General features: G+C 38.6%; 1 protein-coding gene across 2 annotated transcripts in view; it reads right to left on the bottom strand.

The window, feature by feature from the left end:
• The window catches only part of plxnb3 (plexin B3), a 120,420-nt gene that overhangs the window by 27,522 nt on the left and 70,352 nt on the right, over window positions 1-22,546 (bottom strand). For both annotated transcript variants that reach the window (XM_053503627.1, XM_053503626.1), the window contains exons 4-12: window positions 17,248-17,376; window positions 14,674-14,774; window positions 14,311-14,443; window positions 7,730-7,889; window positions 6,980-7,088; window positions 4,808-4,916; window positions 3,248-3,373; window positions 2,851-2,967; window positions 612-702 (exon numbers count right to left, since the gene is read on the bottom strand). In XM_053503627.1, coding sequence (XP_053359602.1) covers window positions 612-702; window positions 2,851-2,967; window positions 3,248-3,373; window positions 4,808-4,916; window positions 6,980-7,088; window positions 7,730-7,889; window positions 14,311-14,443; window positions 14,674-14,774; window positions 17,248-17,376 — 1,075 coding nt within the window. The remainder of the gene's footprint in view (window positions 1-611; window positions 703-2,850; window positions 2,968-3,247; window positions 3,374-4,807; window positions 4,917-6,979; window positions 7,089-7,729; window positions 7,890-14,310; window positions 14,444-14,673; window positions 14,775-17,247; window positions 17,377-22,546) is intronic.

The following is a 22,546-nucleotide window of genomic DNA, read 5'->3' as shown; positions in this document are numbered from 1 at the left end:
ACAGCTTGTGTTGGTTGATTTAATATTTTTTCTTTTTCTTATTGTTCGTCTTCTTGATTTATTATGTAAAGCACTTTGGTCAACTTGAACTTGTTAATAAGTGTTATATAAATTACAAAAAAAAAATTTACATTGTAAAAAAAAAAAAGTTTGAAAAGTGCTGGTAAGCACTATAAAAATTTTATTAAACAATATATGAATATATTAGTTTACTCATTTATTAATTCGTCATAATCAGTCAGGGGATGTCTAGTATGTGTGTGTGTGTGTGTGTGTGTGTGTGTGTGTGTGTGTGTGTGTGATGCTGTACTGTACAGTCTTTGAGTTTCCAGTCGAGCTGCACTGAATACTCTTTTGAAATCGATTAAACAATCGAGTGCAGCTGGAATGGAAATCTGTGACCACACACACACACACACACACACACACACACACACACACACACACATACACACATACACACATACACACACACTGGCTTTCTGCAGATAAGTTTGTTGGCCAGTGTAGAACTATAAACAGAACAGAGATCAGGATGTGGTGCGAACGGCGAACAGCATCGATGTGTGAATCTGGAGTGTGTACAGTAGATCACAGGTGAGTTTACTCACAGCGGAGGTGTGGAGCTGAGTCTATACGCCGGGTGTCTCTCTGCAGGTACACTGGAGCCAAGTACTCCATCTGTTTTACTGTGTACTGAAACTACACACACACACCAAAAAAAACAAAAACAAAACAACAACCCGGTATTAAATTATGTATTGCTTTTTTTTCCTGACGTACTCGTTATTATCTATTCTCTGCTTAGGAATTTTACAGGTTCACATAAACTCATTAACCCAGCGTAAGGTGATTTTCACAAGCCTGGCGCGAGAGATGAGAACAGAACAATAAAACCTTATTTGGGCGTCTGTTTAAAAATAATGACTTAAGAAAAAGTACATGTAGATTTTAAATATAAACTACGTACTTGTGTAAAAGTAAGACGGTTTATACTGACAAAAGCCTCGCTAATGCATCATCTTATCACTTTTGACAAGCACCACAGACTGAACACATGGGACATCTATTGTGAATTTTTCATTGCAGGAGAATAGAATAAATAAATGTACACTTCATAGTCTTGGAACTGTTAATTCTCACACTTGTTTTTAAAAGCCTGCTGTCAGTTCTATAACAACTCTTCAGTTTCTGAACTAATGTTTCAAGCGCTGTCGCTAATCGGGTCTGATTATCGTTAGCCTTCAGCTAAACAACTGATATATACGCATGAATACATTACAAAAAACTACGCTTGAGAGTTATGTCTCTGATCAGTTGGTCTCAGATATATTTTCTAGATATTTTGTGCCACTTAAACTTACAAACTTAGACAAACAGGTTTCTGAGTGGTGCCACGGACAAAAAATGTTCTCCGCCTGGACGTTCACCCAGTCGTTTGCCCCTCAGGCGATGCTACAAGCCTAGAGAGCAGATTGGCTACTCTTTTAGGGGAAGAGAAGTGGCAGTATTTTTTACTGTCACATCAATCATAGTAACAGTAGTTAATCCTGGGTGTCTGTGAGCAGTAGTAGGAGTAGCTCGTTCCTCTGAGCGTGTCAGGCCACCCCCTGACGGTGCATGAGTAGCAGTTCAGACAGGTGTGGTTGGTTGGCGTGACATGACTTGGAGAAAAAAAGTTAACCTTTGCCCTTCTTGGTTATAAGCGGTTGCTTTATTTTTGTCTAGATTTTATTCATACCAAATAAAAAAAAACTCCAGTAATCAGAGCCCCTTTTTTATTTTTAAATTATTTTCAGATTTATTTAAGTGGAAGAAAGTACTGTAACCTTTTTTGGAAAAAACTTTTATAGTCCGTGTTGAGCATACAATTGAATTTTCCATTAAAAAAAAGTTACAGAATATCTTTGTGTTTACGGCCAAAGACAGTTCTTAAAAAAAAATGAAAATCGGAAGCAGCTAAAATCAACATCTGCAGCTCGGATTTATATAAAAAAATATCTGAAATCGATATAGGCTCAGAAAATCGCCATCAATCCGCGCACTTCTAGTATGCTCTTATTATATATATTTTGATAACCGAGAGTCCAAATTTAGTACACATTAACCTTGCAGCAAAATAAATCTCCTACACAGATTTTTGGTAATCTTGCTTCCTTTCAGTGTGACGGAAGAAAACCACAGCTCATAAACAAATTAACTCTGGATTCACGGGCTTGGTCAGGCGCAGTTTTAATTATTAGCTTTTTTTTTCTTCTTCAAAATATTGCCAGGAAGGCCTTTCCTTTGCTGATTTCTCACTAAATCATCGAAGATGAGTCGAGTGTGGGTTCAAAACCTACATCCGTCCATGACTCAGATAGAGTAGAGACATAATGGTATTCTTTCTCCTGTTCCAACACTAGTCAATCTTGACTTTCTGTAAGCGTTTGCATGTCTAAGAAGGTAGATAGCGCTGTCCTGGACGTGTTGCGCTTACGGTACTTCAGAAAGATGTGTTTGGTGTCTCAGAGAAAGAATGTGACAGCTGCTGGGTGGTAGCCGCTGTTAATATAAACGAAACAAGGTCTTAAGACAAACTTGTGGCGTGACCTCATTATGGCTTCAGTTGAAAAAAAAAAATCACTCTAGCAATCAAGGTGACATTAAAAGCATAAAAGGGTTTGTTTTTTTCTCCCATCCGCATAATCAACTTACATTACTCTTTTTTCAGACAGTTAGTACGATAATTCTAATAGAGTAAATGTAGTTCAATATTGCTGGCCTGTTACATAGACACCCTCCTGGTACAGGCTATTGTGTGTGATGCAGCAGAAAGGAAATGAAAGCCATTTTTATCGATGCCGGTACCTTATGAGTGGCGCACTTGAACACGTGTGTGCCCGTGTCTACACTCCTGTCCAGGGTGGCGTGTAATAGTGTCTCCTGGCCCTCAATTACCACCACACACTCGTAATCCTCGTCGCCCTGCACACACACACACACACACACACACACACACACACACAACCTCTCTCATTCTCACAATCCAATAACAGGTGCTCTCTGGAGCCCTACAATAATATTATGACTCATAACCTTAGTGGACTTTTAGACAAACGCACAAAAAACAAACAAAAAAAACCCCACAATAGCCTTTTTTTTTTTAAAGCAATGATGGAAAAAGTTTCTTAAGGTAAAAGCACAATGAATAAAAATAGACAATAAAATAACTTTAAAGAAATATATATATAAAGTGCTTTATAACCTTAAATATGCCCAGGTTTTTGCCCTGTAGTAACAGCTGTGTGTCGACTCCGACTGGAATTAAAGATGAACTTTCCAAGGCCCACACACACGGACATGCGTCTGCACCTTGGGGTTCTGACTTCTCCTGTTTCACACGTGCACACAACACACAGCATGCACAAAATTATATTTTTGTTCGTCACCGATTAACAATCAAAATAATATACGGGCCTATAACATCTGTTACAGAAACTTAGTCCCAAATGCTCCTCCTTGGACCTATAAAATAACAGGGTGGGTTCTGGGTGTACGAGGTGTGTTTGTATGATACAGTGAACTTATTAGGAACAGAGGGAAACCTCACGGGGTGTTTAAAACGAAGCAATATGGCAAAACTAATATATTAACAAATTAAAAACATTTTTCACCATACACTAGTATGTGTCTAATATTTTGTCTGCAAAATGATAAAAACAGAACTAATACAGAACATGCTCTTCCCTAGGCTAAAAAAAATAAATAATCATTTTCCATTTTTTTATAATGTAAATTTATTTAAGTGTGTAAACCCGATGGAGTTGGCAACAGACACTGTGTGAGTCATATTAATATCTTTTTATCTTCTAGTCCTGATAAAACCTTCCACTTAGCCAGTAAAGGATATCACTTTTACATTCCGTCAACAGTCTTGGATGTCGGATGCCTTCATGGAGGAGACAAACTCATTGTGACTCACTGGAGGAGACGTTCGATGAAAAGTATTTGCCCTCTAGACTGCCATAAAAGCTTGCTGTATACATACAACCCAGACTATTATGTGAAGCAGATAGTAATTTTCACTTAAAAACCTTGCTGTTCAATTTTTACAACATACTTTCGATGCACAAGTAATTATCTGGATGACCGCTTTTTATGTCCAAGTAAAAGATTTGTGTTTTTTTTATAAATAAATTATAGGCAAAACTATCTAAGATCAAAGAGGACTTTGATCCCACATGTGAGCGATGTAAGCAGGAACCAGCTACGCTACTGCATATGTTCTGGACATGCTTAAAGTTATACTATTTTTGGAGTTTTATTTTTGATACCTTGTCAGAAATAGGTTAAATACCTTTAGAACCCTCCCCATTCATTTTCACATTTTGGTGTTGAATCAAGTGGTGCTCGCTCGAATGACGCCCAGGCCAACATGATAGCCACTTTGAAAATATAGATGCAAATAATTTGGATCTATAGTGAAAAATTTATTTTTTTTATGCTTTTTCCCTATGATTTTTTTGTTTGAAATTTATAAGTTTTTGTTCATTGATATATTTTCTTTTATTTCTTTCTCCACTGACTCGCTGTTGTATTCTTACAGGGTGGGGGAGGGGATGGGCTAGAAGGAAAAAAGCTGTACCATGTACTTTATGTATGTAAATGTATCTTGTTTAAGAGAAAAAAAAAGTTATAACAGTATGTTTTTTGTTTGTTTTTTAGCTATAAAGGTCTCTGCTCAGTGCTGTGTTCAATAAGAATAGATTAAAAGAGGAAACAAAGGCACAGAAAACGACAGAAAGAAAAAAAAAAGAAACCTTACCCTGCTGTTGTAGATGATGTGTTGCTGGGGGCAGCTGTGGTTATGAGTGCAGAGTTCATCTCGGGCGCACCAGTGACACGGCCATTCGCTGCTCACACACGCCATGCACCTGCAGCGAGAGAGATGATATTACAAACACGCAAATTCGCAAACATCTGCTCTGCACCTGAAGCGAGAGCGATCCTATTTTCATACAGACGCGAGTCGTGTACCTGCAGCACCGGCGATCTGATTACGCCTTTGAGCACAAGAAAATGACTGGTGTCGGATAAACTCCTCGAGTTATGTTTACACTTTCTAGAGCTAAATTTGATCCAATTTACCTCTAGGATATCATTCAATACTGAGGATCTGATACACACAAATACATGGCAAGAACAGTTAGGATGGAGTTTCAGTCCATAACCTATAATGAGCTGTCTATGTGTTTGTGTCCAGAGGTGTAATTTTGTGAGCATAAGACTTTTTTAATATAATCTTCCAGTACTTAGAGAAGAAATCTGGCAGTCTATGTACAGTTGCTGTGTAAAGAAAAAAAAAGACTTTTTCTTGAAGACTTCAATCTTCTACTGTATCTTCAATCTTTAATCAAATGCATAATTTGATTGGGCTATGGTGGATCTGGAACATATACCAAGAGCACTGGGTGTGTGTGAGAAGAGAACGCATCCTGGATGGGGCGCAAGTCCGTCACAGGACACCACACACCCGTGCAATTTAGGATTTTTAAGAAAAGGATTGCTATTTTAGCAATGTGTTATTCAATATATATATATAATATATATTTATTGTAAACCCTAAATATGCTCCCAAAACACTTGCATTTCATTTCAAACTCAGCTTAATACATAAAAAAAAATGTAGAGGTAAACCTGTATACTGTACAGAGACACTGATTTGTCTCCCGCAGTGCTAGAATGTAAAATACAGATGTTACACCCCGCCCCACCCCGTATGTACTGTAATTCATGCAAGCGTGTTTTCTTTGTTATGCGCTGTGGTCTCCTTTGGTATCAGTACTACAGGGTAAATACAGTAATAATTCATCATCACAAGACGCGTTTTCTTCTACGGTCGCTTTGTGTTCTCTCTACAGTACTAAAAAATGTATGCAGTATTAGATTTAATTATAATTACTAATTAATTTGTTATAATTTAGCTGAATGTACGTTAATATTTATGGTACAAAATTTGTAATTTACATTGTTCTTGTTAAAATGCATACAAAAAAATATATAATGACATGAGAAAAGCCATTAAAAATTGCGGAGGATGTTTGTTCTTTCCATGAAATTGCAGAGGTTTCCGCGATAACAATTATTAGTTAGGTAAAGAAAATTCCGCAAAAGACTGAGGCTGCAAACTCTTCAAACTCACTTCTTTAACTGTGTGTGTATAAATAGAAATATACACACAGTTGAAAAAGTCCTGGACTTATCCTGGACTAACAGAACAGCATCAGAGTCTAGTCTGATTATAACATGTATGCTAGAAATATTGTGCATACCAAATTTAAATAACACTACCGGCAGGTAAACTGAGGGCTCGGGTGTTTTTGCTAGCTGTGTACATTTAGGGACCTCACTGTCGCCACGATTTGTTGCCATTGCTGACAGATTAACTGTCCTAAACACCGGCTCTGATTAAATCTCACCTTTGTGGTGGTGTGCTCAAGTGATGGCTCAAATTTCACAGCCAATAAAAATATAACCAAGAGACAAAACTCTTGCAATGCAGAAGACAGGATTAGTCAAAAACGATTTTTAAATCATCAATGTCAGTTTTAGCTGACCCTTCCCTTCACTGTTTCCCTGCAGTGATCTACTGTATGCTACTGTATACAAGATATATATATGGTTTAGCTGCTAACAATTTACTGTTTTATATATCATGTGCCGTGGCATATCTCAAACGTCTAAAAAGAAACTCACTTTTCAATTGACTGTTAATACCTCCACTGCGGAATTTAAGGCACAACAATAACCACCCCCTTTCAGCTTCCATGGTGAAGTGCAATATAGTTACAACTGTACAGACTGTATGAAGCGGGCATTTGAGTTCTATTATAACTACTGTACAACTGGGTTTTATGTTATTTACTCATTACAGTCAAATGTACTAAGTAAATATGTTTAAATATGTTTGTGTGTCTACATGCTTGAGTGCCCTTACGGTGAGGTAGAGTTGAGTCTGCCCACAGCCCTGCAGTCATAGAAGGTGATATTAGTGTCAGACACGGTGACTTTCCCAAACATCAGTGCTAGCCTGATAGTCATGTGATCTAGAAAAAGAGAGAGAGAAAGAGATCACAACAATCCACAAATAATACAAACTTGACTGAGAATTTGATCTCAGACTAAGACCACCACCACTTTTATGTTTTGACTCATCACAGCTAATGATTTGAGAGTTTCATAATAAAGTCAAGAGTGTAAGGACAAAAAAAATAATAATTACGCTAAACTATTCAGGTTGCTGACGTGTCACTCTATCAACCTGATGAAACAGATGTCTACACGCGCGGAATCGCCGTTTGCTGAACTCTATCACTGCGATCTGATCATGTGATGTTTACTGCTAAAGCATGCCTTCTGGAAATTCTTTTCTCTGAGGAGGCCACTTAAAATGCAGAGATTTCACAAGTTGTGTGGGATTTTTTATTTTTTTTGCTTCTGTTTTTAACATAATTATTTATTTTTAACTTTTTAACATTTTAGATCTTTATCTACGGAAACGCCTTATTTCCATGGCATGGCATATCCTGTTTAAATCTTGTAAAAAAAAAAAAAAAATTATATATATATACACACACACACACACACACACACACACACACTCCCTAGTGTGAATTTGCATGCTTACAGGCCGAGAGAGTTGGCAGTAATTACCTTGGCTAGAAGCAGAAGGGGCAAAACCACTCACCATTGCCTGGTGGACTCGGGGGGAGGAGCATAGGTTGTGGTGACTGACAGGTGATTCTGTTCTCTTCCACATTGGCAGGTCCGGCAGGTAAATTTCCAAAGGCACAAGACAGAGACTCATTTTGAGACAGTGCTGGCAATGGCATCACCGTAAAAGAAACCTGTAAAATAGGCAGGCAAAAAAATTTGTCATTATTTTTTTTTTTTTTACTACAGAATGTTGCCAAGGCTTCAGCTGTGAATGCTAAGCAGAAATCTCAGCCAGTTATTTTTCCACTCTGACTGCTTCCATCCAAGATATTCAGATATTCAGTGTGTGTGTGTGTGTGTGTGTGTGTGTGTTGTCAGGCTGCCGCATTCATCGGGGCGTGTGTAATGAGTAAACTGGTGTGTGCTGAGGCGCATTACATATCAGACTGTCTCACGCTGACTGACAACTAATTCCATAACTGCTCATTACACTAGCTCCGGTCAAAACACTGACACAGTTTACACTCTAAAAAAAAAAAAAGAAGCATAGTTTGGGAGCATTTACACAGTAAATATGGTATCGTTGTTCTTTTTTTTCCTGCACACTGTAGAGATGGGTCCATGTGGGTGTTGGGACGTGAAACTTGAAATTAAATGTCAAGGGATTTCACCAACGCGGAAAAGCAGATTTAATTGAACTTCTTCCCATGGTGGTGTCTAAGTTTAAATCTCTCACAAAACACGACATTCATGACAAAAGTACCAGAGCAGAAAAGTTATACAAATAGTTCTCGTTTAGTGTCGGATAAAAAAAGGAAGTACTTTGGTGTATGGCTTCACAAGAAAAAGACAAATATTTAGACAAACACGTTACGGGTCTCACTTGTCTACAATGTTCTTGTTTTAGACGGGCATTACATTGTAATATGATAGCAATAGCTATAATCTTTTGCTTATAGATTTTCTTTATCTGGATATACGGGTTCTGGGTTTCTCATCCTCTCTCAGCAAACAGGTAACAAAATTCCAGCCCTGATGTGTGATCCGTCATTTTCAGTCATTTTATCAGAAGAAATACTGGAGAAAGTTCTGTTGACCACAATATGTCATATCTAGTCCTTCTTCTATCCAGGGGAAAAATTATATATGCAGTTGCAAAATAACAGATGCTCAAAAAGTGTCTGAAAACTTTCCATTGCTTTGAGTCACATAACTTTTTCTCTGTAGTGTTTTAACCTGCAGCCCATTAACAGGAAAAACAGGAAAATATAAAACTAAAGTGAAAAGTGCGATCCTAAAAGCTGATTAAAAACCGAAGATAAAGATATCTTCGTACTCGCATGACTGCGATGCTCTATAAATAGATCTGTAATCTTATAATGGGATTGTGTTACAGTGTGTGTTAGGACAATCTCGTGTTGAACTGATGCGTTGGTAGAGATAGCGAGAAAGAGACGTGATATTTTATTACGAAAAGTCATGCTGACTGAATAGGAATATACATAAAAAAAGTCAGGTTTTTGTATTTCGAGAGAATATGAGTTACGCAGATGTTTCATCAGACGAGAATTTTGTCAGTAGGAAAAAAGTAAAGCTGCCTTCTCTGCTTCATAGTCATCTGAGAGTGAGTGAGAGAGACAGAGACAGAGCGTGAGAGAGACAGGGAGAGAGAGAGACAGACATTTTTCCTTTTAAAACGGTAATACTGAACTAACACACCAGCCTCAGCTTGTCAGTGTGAGTCTTTTTTTTTGGTCAGCACACTGAAGAAAAATCAGTTGGTCCTGCTGCGCGGTGCATGACCCGTGCTATGACTAAATCGATAGATCAGTTTTCTCACTGTCTTTTTATTTCCAACAGGTATGTGACTAACTCTTATAGAAGCACCAGATTGAACTGGAAAATCTATCTTTATTTTAGGTGTGTAGGAGGGAAGGGTTTTGTAGAAAAAATTATAATCTCCTGAAACTGAAATTGAAACTGACTCTTATGATGACATTATGATCTGTATCATATGTTGCATTCCTAACATTACAAAATGTACGTTTAAAAGAAGGATACATTTTGGGGAACAAAATTATTGACCTGTTTCACCGCAGACGTCTAGAAATCAAACATTCATGAATCTAAAAAAAAAAAAAAAAAAGAGAGAGAAAAACCTACTGCAGTGCATTTCAGCATGAATAAAGTCAACCTACAAAAAATAATAAAGCTATTCTACACACTCGTTTCTTTGATGAAATTGTGTGCTCTTGAGCCTTGTTCTATTTATTTATTTTTTTAATATGACATAAAAATGAAATCTGTGTACTCAGAAAAAAGATTCTGGATGATTATAATACTTTCAAATTGCAGCACCTGGAAAATCCTTCTTGTTTTTTCAGCCAGCATTTCATCTTTCTTCACAGTCAGCCCTCTTGGTATTTAAAAAAAAAAAAACGCACTGTCATCAGGTGCTGACGGCAATCCTTAATCGACTTTCTCTGCTACTAGCTGCTCATTAACTGCTGATACACATCCGTGTCATTCAAGTTCATTTATTAATTTTAGCCTCGTGATGAATCTTTAATGAGGAAAACATTAAAGAGAAGAGAAAATTTGACAGCTTTTTTGCCCAAGAGCCTTGCCTTTAAACCGAATGTGTAAGTCAAAAAGCGGAATAGGTAACCATGGCAGGATTTTCTCTGGTTTAAAATGAGGTGGAGGTGGTGCCATCCTGATCTGATGCCATCCGTGTCTTCAACTGACTTAAACTATCTCATTTTTTAACATATTTTAGGAATTATTTAAATTTATATGAAAATTATATAACTGAAAAACATTTTTATCATGCTAAAGCATATTTTATCGCGGTAAAACAGGGCATGCAGTACAAATAGTATAAAATATAACTCTAAATATAGATAAAGTCTAAAACTAGAGGTAGAAATACTACGATATACAGAAAAGGGTAAGATATAGGGATGTGACGAGACGCTTTACCCACGAGACGAGACATGAGACTGGGTTCACGCGAACGAGACGAGACAAGACGAGACTTTTAGACATTTTTTTTTTAAAGAAATCTTCAATGTTTAAATATATAGCGAAAATGGCCTTTTATTTAACTAAAAAACACTAAATGCAAAAAATGCTGTCCATCAACTTTATAAAATAAAACAAACATAATAACATGTAAACACATGTAAACAAACTGAAAGGCAATTAATTGCACAATAAAATTAAATAGTATAAATAAAAATAAATAATAAACAAAACAAATATCCCTTTACGTGCAATTGATGTTGATAATGTGGGCTGTAATTGTGATATAGCTCTGCGTAAACCTAGAATTCCAACCGTCAGTGGTTATGGCGATGGTTTCTGCCTCTTTCAGAGTGTGTACAACGTTTACCTTGCATTCCTTCTAGAGGGTCGGGACCACCGTGCGAGTAAAATGTGCGCATGACGGGATGACGTACTTTGGTTCCAGTGTGTGGATGAGTCGCTGAAATCCCAGATTTTCCACCACAGAAAATGGTCTCATATCGGCTACAATGAAAACGCCGAAGTTTAGCTGCATAGGCATTTGTTATGGTTGTTTGCCCTTTCATGAGAACTGAATTGCTTACATTTTTCTTCACAGGCGCAGCTTTTAGTAACGAGCTGTGGTGGTTTTCTAAAAGCTTTTGCATAGTGCTTCTGTTAGCAGAGGTGTACGGTATTAATTTCTTACAGTGTTTGCAAATTGTCATTGTCTTGTCTGTCATTTTTTTGCCGTTTCTTATTTCCACAAAGAATCCAAAATGTTGCCACATCAACCACTTAAATGTCGCGGGCTTACTTCTCCTTCACACTCCATCATGCCAATAACGGAAGGATATCGTCACGTTCTCGCGAGACCAAACGCATCTCGCGAGACAAATCTTATCCGTACCACGAGATCTCATCACACTCCTAATAACATATATTATTACTTACTCTCTCTCTCTAGGGCTTATCCTATACATAGTTACAGGAGGCCCAGGGGCCTATTACAGGGAACACAGGGCAGTAGGTTGGGTACACTATGGATGTGGTGCCGGTCCATCGCAGGACACACACTCTCACACTCACACTATAGGCAATTTGGAAACACCAATTACCCCAATCTGCATGTCTAAAGATACAAACTCCACACACACACACACACACACACACACACACACACAGACCCAATGCTGGACTTGAACTAGAGTTAAATATGCATGACCAGCACTTGATCGCATTGATGCTTTGCAGACATGATTACGTAGAAAATAATTAACCCACATACACCGTCACACACAGAACACAATGTTACACTGCCACAAAGTAACACGTGTGTTTATTATAAACCATTATCCAACTAAACTCCACACACACAGACCCAAGGTAAAAATCGAACCTTGACCCTAGAGGTGCAAGGCCACTGTGGAATCAACTATGCAGCCACAAACCAGAACATTCATCTTCTATACGGCTTATCTACACCTTAGACAGGGTGCCAATCCACACAGCACAAAAACAGGCAACCTGGGAACAGCAATTAGCCTAATCTGCATGTCTTTGGACTGTGGGAGGAAACCGGAGTACCCAATGACTACTGTTGCAACACATTTTTGCGTCTGTGATAAAAGACGAGGCCAGGATCCTCAGTGTGGATTGAAACAGTAGCGCACGCCACCTGGTCCGAGTTCAAAGTGCAGCGGTAGCCATCATGACAGTTATTATTAAACACTTCAAGCAGGTAAACAGCGACTGCCTGCATTCAGTGGCACTCTCGAACCCTCTCATTTCCCTGAACGTCCCCGCTGTGATAAAAGGCATCGTGCTATTTTCCTGTCGGCCTCATCCGTCACGGTTTTGCCAACAAATGCATTAAAATGGTTAACGACAATGCTGTGTGCGTGCCTCGGAATCCCAGCATAGTAGAAATACCTAAAATAGTATGTTTCCTTTTTCTGAGGGGGTTAATTTCAGCCTTTTTTTGCACTTCTAGCAGGCTGTTCTTACCCTGATAACCAAACTACCCTACTGCACACTGCCTGAAGTACTGGCTGTAAAAAACATGCTACAAGATTGTGTGAATGCAAACGTTGATACCAAACTGAAATTAGTGATAAGTGAATGGAGCTTATCTATGAGCCTAGGCAGTGCCAGTTTTGTGTTTATGATACTGATGGCTTAGTAACTGCCCGAGCCACAATGCAGCAGTGTTTAACCTTATCTGCACCGTGCCAGTGCGAGTCCGCACTCAGCCACCATACACTCAGCAACACCCATAACCCGACTCGATCGATTCATCGATTTGGCAGCAGATACTGCTTAGTCCCTAAGATCAGTAATAGAAAAGGAAGCTTTTGATAAACACCTAAGTAGCTCTTTTTGAAAAAAACTACACAAAAAAAACTAAATGCACTAATGACAAAAATAATTGCTTATCAGAATAATCACAGTAGTAAGTACTAGCTAATTTTTTAAACATGCTAATAATCTGAGCTTCAAGGTTGTTATCTTGTAAATCTTGTAAGCTACAGTAGCAGAACTAACTCGCTACTAGGTAAAACTGCAAAGTATTCTGGGACACGAATGCTAACCCTAACTCACAGAAACAACAAGGATAAAGCATCAAAACTGCGATTAGCACCAGAATCACTAAACACATTGCAAAAAAAAACGACATAATAGGGGTTTTTGCCCCTATTATGTCGTTTTTTTTTGCAAGTTGTTTAGTGATTTAAGGACACCTGTATGCGGTTCGTCCACAAAGTTTTGCAGCACAGAGTTATACAGAATGTATTTTTGCGCTAGATTTCCCTTCCGTACAACCATTCCCATGAGCACTAAAGCAAGATTAATTAATTAATGTTAATAAAAGAACGTTCTTATTGAAATTAACCCCTGCTGAACACTGTTGGAACGAAACATAATCTGCACCTGGAACTTCTTCGCTCAACACCGGTACCTGACCTCGGTAATGCCCTTGCGGCTGAGTAAACACAAATCCCTGCTCCAAATTCTAATGGAAAACCTTGACAGAATCTAAAATAGGATGTTCAACAAATACATTATAGGTGTGATGGGCATGTAATCACAAACCTTAGGTCATGAGGTATATTTTCATTCTCCTTTAAGATTAAAAACACATACAAAAAAAACTCTACAGGTAGTCCCCGACTTACGAACAAATTTTATTCTGGAAGCACTTTCGCAAGTCAGACAAAGTGAGTCTTATACGCCTTTGTCATACAATGTAAAGCATACTAATCCAACTTGACTAAATCTCTGTCCTCCGTCCTCTTTTCCCATATTCCCCACAAAAATCGTAACTACAACTAAGGAAATTATTCTCACACGTGAAATATAACAGTGTTGTCTCTGCGCCTTTAAATCGTGAGGGCAATCTCGGATGCAATTTTGTTTTCCACTGTATTGGACTATGAACTCTGTTTTGTTGAGGATTTTTCAAAATTCATACCTGCGGAAATTCGTTACTCGAATGTTCATTAGTCGGGAAACAACCTGTATCTAGAACCTGCAATAAAATTTTACTAATTTAAATAGATAAACGTTTCTATATATGATCATGTGAGCTGTAGTGTGAGGGTGCACCTCTGTCTGTTCCTCCCGGCTCTGAATAGATGGATTCAGACTCTGGATAGACACGCACTGCCGATCATGACCGTAACTCCACAGCCAGTGGTGAGGCTCCAAATGGCGTTTACAATCCAGCTTCCGTGTGCACCTAAAACACGCACACAAGTTTACTATTAAGATTGAGTTTTGATAAACGTCATGTTAACGTGTCCCATGCAAAAAAGAAAACATCTCAGAAATATGGCTTTGAATAATTCCATTACGTATCAGTATAAATACCGTATTTTTGAGAGTAACAGAATAATGAACTGTGGGAAGAAGAAAGAAGGGAGCAGGATGATGATATTACAAAAGACGTAGAGAAGTAAGAAGTCTTACCTGCCCTCTAGTGAGCACCATCCGCAGTAGGGGTCTCGGACAGAGAGGCATGAGTGACAGTCTGAATGCCTTTCACACTGAGCCACAGGCAAACGTGTTACCTAGGAAACACACATACACAATTATGACACTGAAATAACTCCCTCGGTGTCAAATATGTAATGTCATGGCCGAATCGTCTTTAAAAAAAGATCTTGGACCACTCCTCATGTCTTCATACTAAATGTAGATTAAATGAAAACAAATATTTTACTGCGACAGGCTGTAACAACCTCAGCAGCGACCTCATTTCCCCTCTCACCTGTTTTGACCACTCAGCATCAACCGTAGACTAATTACCAGCCAGTCATTATCTGCAACTTTTCATCATCTCACTAATCAGACTAATAATGAGAGACAAAAACCTGTCAAAAATGAGGGAAAAAAAAAAGGTCCTGCATAAAGCCTGGAGAACTATTCCTCAAGGCTACATAAAATTAAAGAACCTACAAGAACATCTGGCTTTTTTTTAGATATTTTTGCAAAAATACGAAGAAATAAATGAGCATCAAGACTTTTACACAGTTTCCTTAACAATTGCAAACTACAGGATAATTAATATTTGAATACTAACTCAATAAAGTCATTACATTCTAAATACAGCCTGTAAAGGAATAATCTCAGTATCTTGACTGCTGCTTTGTGTTCTGACGGGGCGGATCGCCTTTATCTGCTCTGATCAGCGGAGCAGCAGTTAGTGCCATTAATGATGTGATTCGGAATCCACTAACACACAGCAGTGAGGATTTTAAAACTGTTGTACAAAGTCTTCTTGTGATACTGCATGAAGGTTATGAGCTATTTTCACAGCCAGGTGTTTTCACACATTTCAGTTAAACCGACTGTAGGTTAGTCATTAGGGCTGTGTTCACACTTAGAGGAAAAAAAAAAAAAAACACTGGCTGCAAAGAGTTTTGTGCTGATGAAAGGGGAAAAAAGCAGCCAGTGTAAAGCACGCACTGTAACCATGGTGATGCTGCTAGCGCTGAGTTCTGCCTTTAATGTTTAAGGTTTCTTTCGCAGTCATGTGCCGCGTGACACTCACTCGCATGTATGTCTGTACATCCTGGATGTTCTGTCAGAATATATCACAATGCTGATCTGAACATGAGCAGACCACACCTCACATAAAAAAGTTGTTCAAATTAGATTTAAATCAAAACAGCTTTAATATTAAACGTATAAATGCCTTTAAATTGCGTGTTGGCACTAATTCAGAATCGTAGACTTTATTAAAAAAACCCGGACAAACCTGCTGTGATGTCAACCGTAGGTGTCTGAAGAAGCTCGACTGTGGGCGACCTACTTAGTCACCTTAGTTGCAACAAAGCTAGCTGGCTGCGCTTCGGCTCAGCCAAAATATGAAGGTGGTTTACATTAGTTTATATGCTGATGTTACTTTGCGTTCGATTGAACTCTGTCACCCGTACCCCTACACGTCATTCTGAGTCGACTCCATTTCTTGTGGTAAGTTAAAATACAATGATTACAGTTAGCTGGATAGCTAAGGTGATGCACAGCACACGCTAGCGGTTGACACCTGCATGGCACCTAATTATGCAAAACTATTATGGCTTGATTTCATTTTACTAATGAATTACATAAAAATCCAGCCCCTATACAGTTGAATACAGATGAATGTGAACTCTAGCTTTGAAGATAAGAACTGTTTTTTTTTTTGTTTTTTGTTTTTTTAAATACCAGGCTGCAAAAGTAATTTTTTGTGTGAATTTTGGCATTTTAACATCCTCTATGGGGATTGGAGCCTAGTCCTGCACGTTTTTGGCACTTGGACTCGTTTTTCAGAACCGGAGGTTGTCCCTCGGTCTGAATGCAGAAGTGATGGAGTCAAGGATAGATCTGTTTCCTGTTCTTATGTTGTTTTGTTACTTTTTATTGAAAGTGTGCTAAAACACGAGCAGGCTTGGCCAAAATTCCTCCTGTCTCCTGAATCTTTCCCCTGCACTCTCACGCACCCTAGCTGTATACGATCTTGTACTAATCTACCTAACCCATATATAACTTTACCAGATACATCAGCTAAAATACAATACTATACAATATAATATCTTGGTTATTTCGACAACACACTCCATCCAGCTTTAACTGATATGGTGTTGACACAGGGAATTATTTTAAATAATGTTAATGTTTATCCCACGGTTTCTGTGTTTTAGAAACATCCTCAACTTTTTTCTATGACAGAGGCTTATGTTTCTTCGATGTGAACAATTGTGTGAAATGAATTTTAAAGAATATTTTTCATTTAGCTTTAGCCAGTTGTGTGTGTACCTGTGGTCAGTGTGTGTAAGTGGGTCAGAACTCCCACAGGGTCATGTGTAATATACAGAGTAAACATGGTGAGTGTGTGCACTGCCTAAGGCCATTAACTTCACCCACACACTGCCAATAAACCACTATGTTACCTCTATTACTTACTGCTGTTTGGAGCTGTGTGTGTGTTCGTATGTGTGTGTGTGTGTGTGTGTGTGTTTGCATATGTGTTTGTTTGTGCATGTGTTTAGTTGAGCGTACCTTCCTCTCAGTCATGATGTAAACACTGCGTGAGGTGGAGTCCAGCAGGAGGTCAGCGTTAACGGAGCTCTGGGGGTCCACCCTCACCGAGTCATAGTGAGAACCTGAACCATTCACATGGACAAAGACCTGCACACACACACACACACACACACACACACAGACAAAGTCATTCCAAGTCATATGAAGCATTTGAAGTATTTGCACACACACACACACACACACACACACACACACACACACACACACACACACACACACAAAGAGCATTTGAACCATTTGCATATAAACAAACACACACAGCGTAAGTCATACTGAGCAAGTAAACCATTAATATAAACTTGCACACTCACACACACACACTCTATCTCTCTCTCCCTTACACACACACCAACATACCAGGTCATACAAAACATTTGCATACACACATACACACATTCCACGTCTTGCCTAGTCATACTAAGCATCTGAACCATTTACACACACACACACACACACACACACACACACACACACACACAGTTTGTGAACCATAAATAAGAACAAAGAAACACACACATAAACATACCAAATCATACAAAACATTTACATCATTTGCAAACACACTCACACACAGTTATACTGAACACTTGAACCATTCACATGAACAAATTAACAAATGAATATATACACACACACACACACCAAGTTATATCAAGTCCTACTGAGCATCTGAACCATTTACACACACCAAGTTATACTGAGCACCTGAACTATTTGTACTAACACACACACACACACACATTATCCTTATTACTGTTTGTGTACCACAGAGCCATACAGAGTTCCTGTTAAATTCATATGAATAAACACCTGCAGTCACACACTTATTGCTATAGGACAGACAAACTAATCCACACATTAAAGCACCACGTACATTAGAACAGAGTGTGTACACACAGCCGTTACACACACGGCCCCACGCATCCCGACACAAAATGAGACAAGTGTGCGTTCAAATGTTCAGTTCCGACTCGAACTACATTACGTCCTTTAAACCGTGCTCTGCTACTCATACATACACAATGCTCACTGTGTGTGTGTGTGTGTGTGTGTGTGTGTGTGTGTGTGCCCTTTAGCAAACTCATGGCAGGGTAGGTGTTAAGCTGGACTGAAACTAGCTGGAGGAGCTCGATGCTGTAAACACTTGTGTTTGGACGTTAATATTTTATTCAGGCCCGGAGCTGCTGCAGCGGCTGTCACTCCTATCTGCCTACCCACAATGCACCACGGGGGGTCCAGCTGCCCCGGGACAAACACTACTCACCAAGATAAGCCCTCTCATCTCTTTTACATTCACACAAGGCGCACAAACTTGTAAACACACACATATACACACACACACATACCCGACAAAGTTGTTAAGCACACTCAGATTTGAATTTAATTTATTTGCGAGGGTGAGTCATAAATTATCTGCACATATTTTCATATCTAATTGTTCTAAAATTTTTTTTTACTGTCAGCAAATATCTTTCATATTCCCTCATTAAACAATGTATTATGCTGAGCTCGAGCCACGAATGGACCGATGTCTCCGTCCTCGTAGGGCTGCTTTCAGGGGACCAAACAGGGGAAAGTCCGATGGAGCGAAATCAGGACTGTGGGGCTTTAATACCTTAAAATAAAGTTTTTGCAAAGTGTCGACAGAAGTGTGCAGGCGTGCATCGCCATGCAAGATCACAACGCCCTTGGATAACAGTCTTCTACGTTTAATCTGAAGTTTAGGCTTCAGCTCTTCAACAAGCATCTCACTGTAACAAGAACTGTGAATGGTTGAACCTTTTTCCTGATAATGTTCCAATACTGGCCCTTGAGAATCCCAGAGACCTGTAAGCATAGATTTTCACACTGATGGTTGACTTTTTAACTTATTCTCAGTCAGCGATTGATGATGTCTTCGGTCCGTACTCTGCCATTTACTCTCAGACTCATAGTGATGAATCCCTGTCTTGTCACCAGTAATGATTCTTTTTAAGAAACTTTCACCTTCCTTAGAGTCCAAATTTTGTTTGCAGATATCTAAATGCTTGTGTTTATGCTCTTCTGTGAGTCCCAAACCACAAAAAAAACAAAACACTGCACGCTGCTCTTCCTTTGTGCAAATGACAAGCCGGGTGTCCATTTTTGCTCGTGTCGCAGTTACAAATGAACTGATGTAACACGTTCACACCTGAATGCATGCGAGATGTTTTTCTTGATGCCTAAGACAAAGGAATCATCACAATGAAACAATCAGTTTTTAAATAAAAAACTATTTGTTTAACAAAATATTGCAATTTCTTAACAAAGTAGAACGTAAAATGTTTAATCATTGATTGTTTTCATCTATTATTTTCAGACTGTCAGGTGTATCTCTTTATTAACTGTACCAATAAATTGATCTATGGCTAGTTAATTTACCTACAGTAAACTTGTGTAGCTGATTATTAGCACAAGGTCAGGTACGTCGAATGTAGAGGTGTCACAGTTGTGCCTTGAACGGTACATGGGATCTGGAGCTAGAGTTTGTTGTATTGCTGCATCATGTTCATCGGTCTCTAACTGTTATGAAATTATATTAATTCTAATAGATAATAATATCAACTATCACTAAACTATAGCTAAACTGAAAAACATACAGTATATAGGTGGAGCTAGCTTGTTACATTTATTATACATGTATATTTTATTTTATTTGTATTAATTAGCTGGTTAATAGCTAATAAATTAGTCTAGCATTACATTTATTTTATGTAACACCAGGTTTTTTTTTCTGTCACAAAACGAGACTGCTCCGGTTAGCCAATTTATTATTTGTAAATTTGTGTTAGATGGATACTCTGTATGTTAATATTCATGTCCATCTCATCTGTGGTTTGGTTGTGTATCGCTGCAGGTGGAAGAAAAAAACCCTGAAGGATAATACATACTGTACAGGGTGGGCCAAAGTCCATGTATTTAGGCCTTTTTTTTTGGGACTTTTGTTTTTGATTTCATATGCAAGATTGCTTAGGGACTTCAGGACCATACTTAAAACTACTAAAATCACACACATGTAGGTACTGTTTATTTATTTATTTTCCATACCACTTAGTCTGTAGTCTGTCCAGGGTTGTGGGGGGTCTGGAGCCTAAACCAGGGAACTCAGACCACAGGGCCACTCTGTATGGAGTGACAACCTTACACAGGGCACAAACACACACTCACTCACACACCAAAACGCATGTTATGGGCAATTTGGAAAAATAAATCAGCCTATAATGTATAGCCTATGATGTCGACCCCGGGTTACGTTCCGAGAGCATCTGCGAATTGTCAAAATCATTTTGGATTCGAATTTTGGAGTCAGCCAAAAAAATTAGACACACTTCAGGAAAAAAAAAGAACTATATAAATATTTTAATACTAAATGTATTGCTATACATTATATATTAATATATATGATAATATTATGATAATAATATAATATTATACTAATATAATAGACATTATACCATTTTTCTTTTCTTTAAGTATGTATACATTTCTATATTAAAAAATCACTGTATAAGCAAAAACGGAACATTTTTAAAAATTGCATTATTTATTTTTTACTTTAAATGTTACAGAAAAATGTTTGTATGTCATCGAAGAAAGAAGAACCTTGATATCTAACAGTCTGGTTTGCCTTCCTTATCTTCTGTAAGCATTAGGAACACTCTCTTTCACACCTAGGGGCAATTCAGGCCAGTCTTCCACCTGGAAACACATTTTTGAAAGATGGGAGGGAACCTACTTAGACAGGGGTAGAACAAAGATACAGATAGAGAAACTTTAAGAGCTCAAGATTGAACCAGCAACCCTGGAGCTGTGAGGCGACAGCTATACCCTCTGCGTCCAGTGTCACTCTGACCGGTGCACAGATAAAACCGCTGTGGAGGCTGTCGGCTGTTATCTACAGAAACAGAATCGTGATCAACGGCCCCAGAAGAACTAAAAAAAAAACTAAGAACTCTTGGGACACCTGAAGACTGCTTTTTTTTTATTTATTTTTTCTTTTTTTATCCAGCATGATTGCCTGAAAAAAATATTGAAATATTGACTTACAGTCTCCTTCAAAATTCTTGGAACAGCAAGGCCAGTTCTTTTGTTTTTTGTTGTACCCTGAAGTCTCTATGAGACAGCAAATCAGAATTTCAGCCTTCATTTCCAAGCATTTAAATACTTGCAAATACTAAGTGCACATAATGCGAACGTGAGCATCAGAACTGGACCGCTGTGGAGTAGCGGCGCTCTGCCACACTACGAACATTGTTCGGGAATGGTTTGAAGAACATGACAAAGTGTAAATGATGTTGACTTGGGTCTTCAAATTCCCTGAATCTCAATCTGATTGATCATCTGTGTGATGTGCTGGAAAAAAGTCTGATCCATGAAGGCCCCACTTTGAAACTTAAGGGACCTGCTACTGAGATTTTGGTGGCAGAACCTCAGGACACATTTGGAGATCTTGTGGAGTCTGTGTCTTGATATCAAGCGGTGGTTTCGATGTTATGGCTGATTGGTATGTGCATACTATATAAATGGTATGTATACATGGTGTGTGTATAAATAAAAAGACAGATACACATCTTACAGTCACAGATACACTCATACAGACACATGATTCACACACATCTCACATGATCATACACACCCCTTCGGGCGAGATCAGACTCAGTGCGACTGGCAGACATTCCTCACAGCAATAGCGACCCAAACGAGTGAGATCATAAACCACCAGCAGCTGACACGCACACAAACATTACACACTCGCATTTACACACCCCATTACAGCACTGATGCAGTCTTAAAGAAGCTCCCCACTGTGCGCACATTTAGCAGCTATAAAGTACAAAACCGACAGCAACAAATGATCGTTTGCCTCTGTGGGGCTCAAAAAGAGAGAAAGAGAGCGAGAGACAGAGAGAGAGAGAGAGAGAGTAACTGCAGATAGAGAGTGTGGAGATACTAGAACATTTGCCACATGTGGTCTCCCTTTTTTTTTCTTCCTTGAGAAAAAACACAAATCGTTTTCTACATGTGAGTAAATGAGTAAGGAGCAACCTGATATGCAGATAAGGATGCGCATGTAGTCACCTGCCTAAGATGAATCTACAAACAGCTGGAGCCATGACGTAGGCGAACAAGAAGCTAAAGCAATCGCTGAGGATTTTCCCCTGATCTGATGTGTGTTATCCAGCCACATGAAGGGTTTTCTAATTAGCCGTTATGTCCTGGCAGACTCTGTGCTATAATC

This window comes from Clarias gariepinus, chromosome 9, assembly GCF_024256425.1.
Source record: "Clarias gariepinus isolate MV-2021 ecotype Netherlands chromosome 9, CGAR_prim_01v2, whole genome shotgun sequence".
NCBI lineage: Eukaryota > Metazoa > Chordata > Actinopteri > Siluriformes > Clariidae > Clarias > Clarias gariepinus.
The sequence above is the reverse complement of the archived record's forward strand: the minus strand, read 5'-3'. Positions and strand labels throughout refer to the sequence as shown.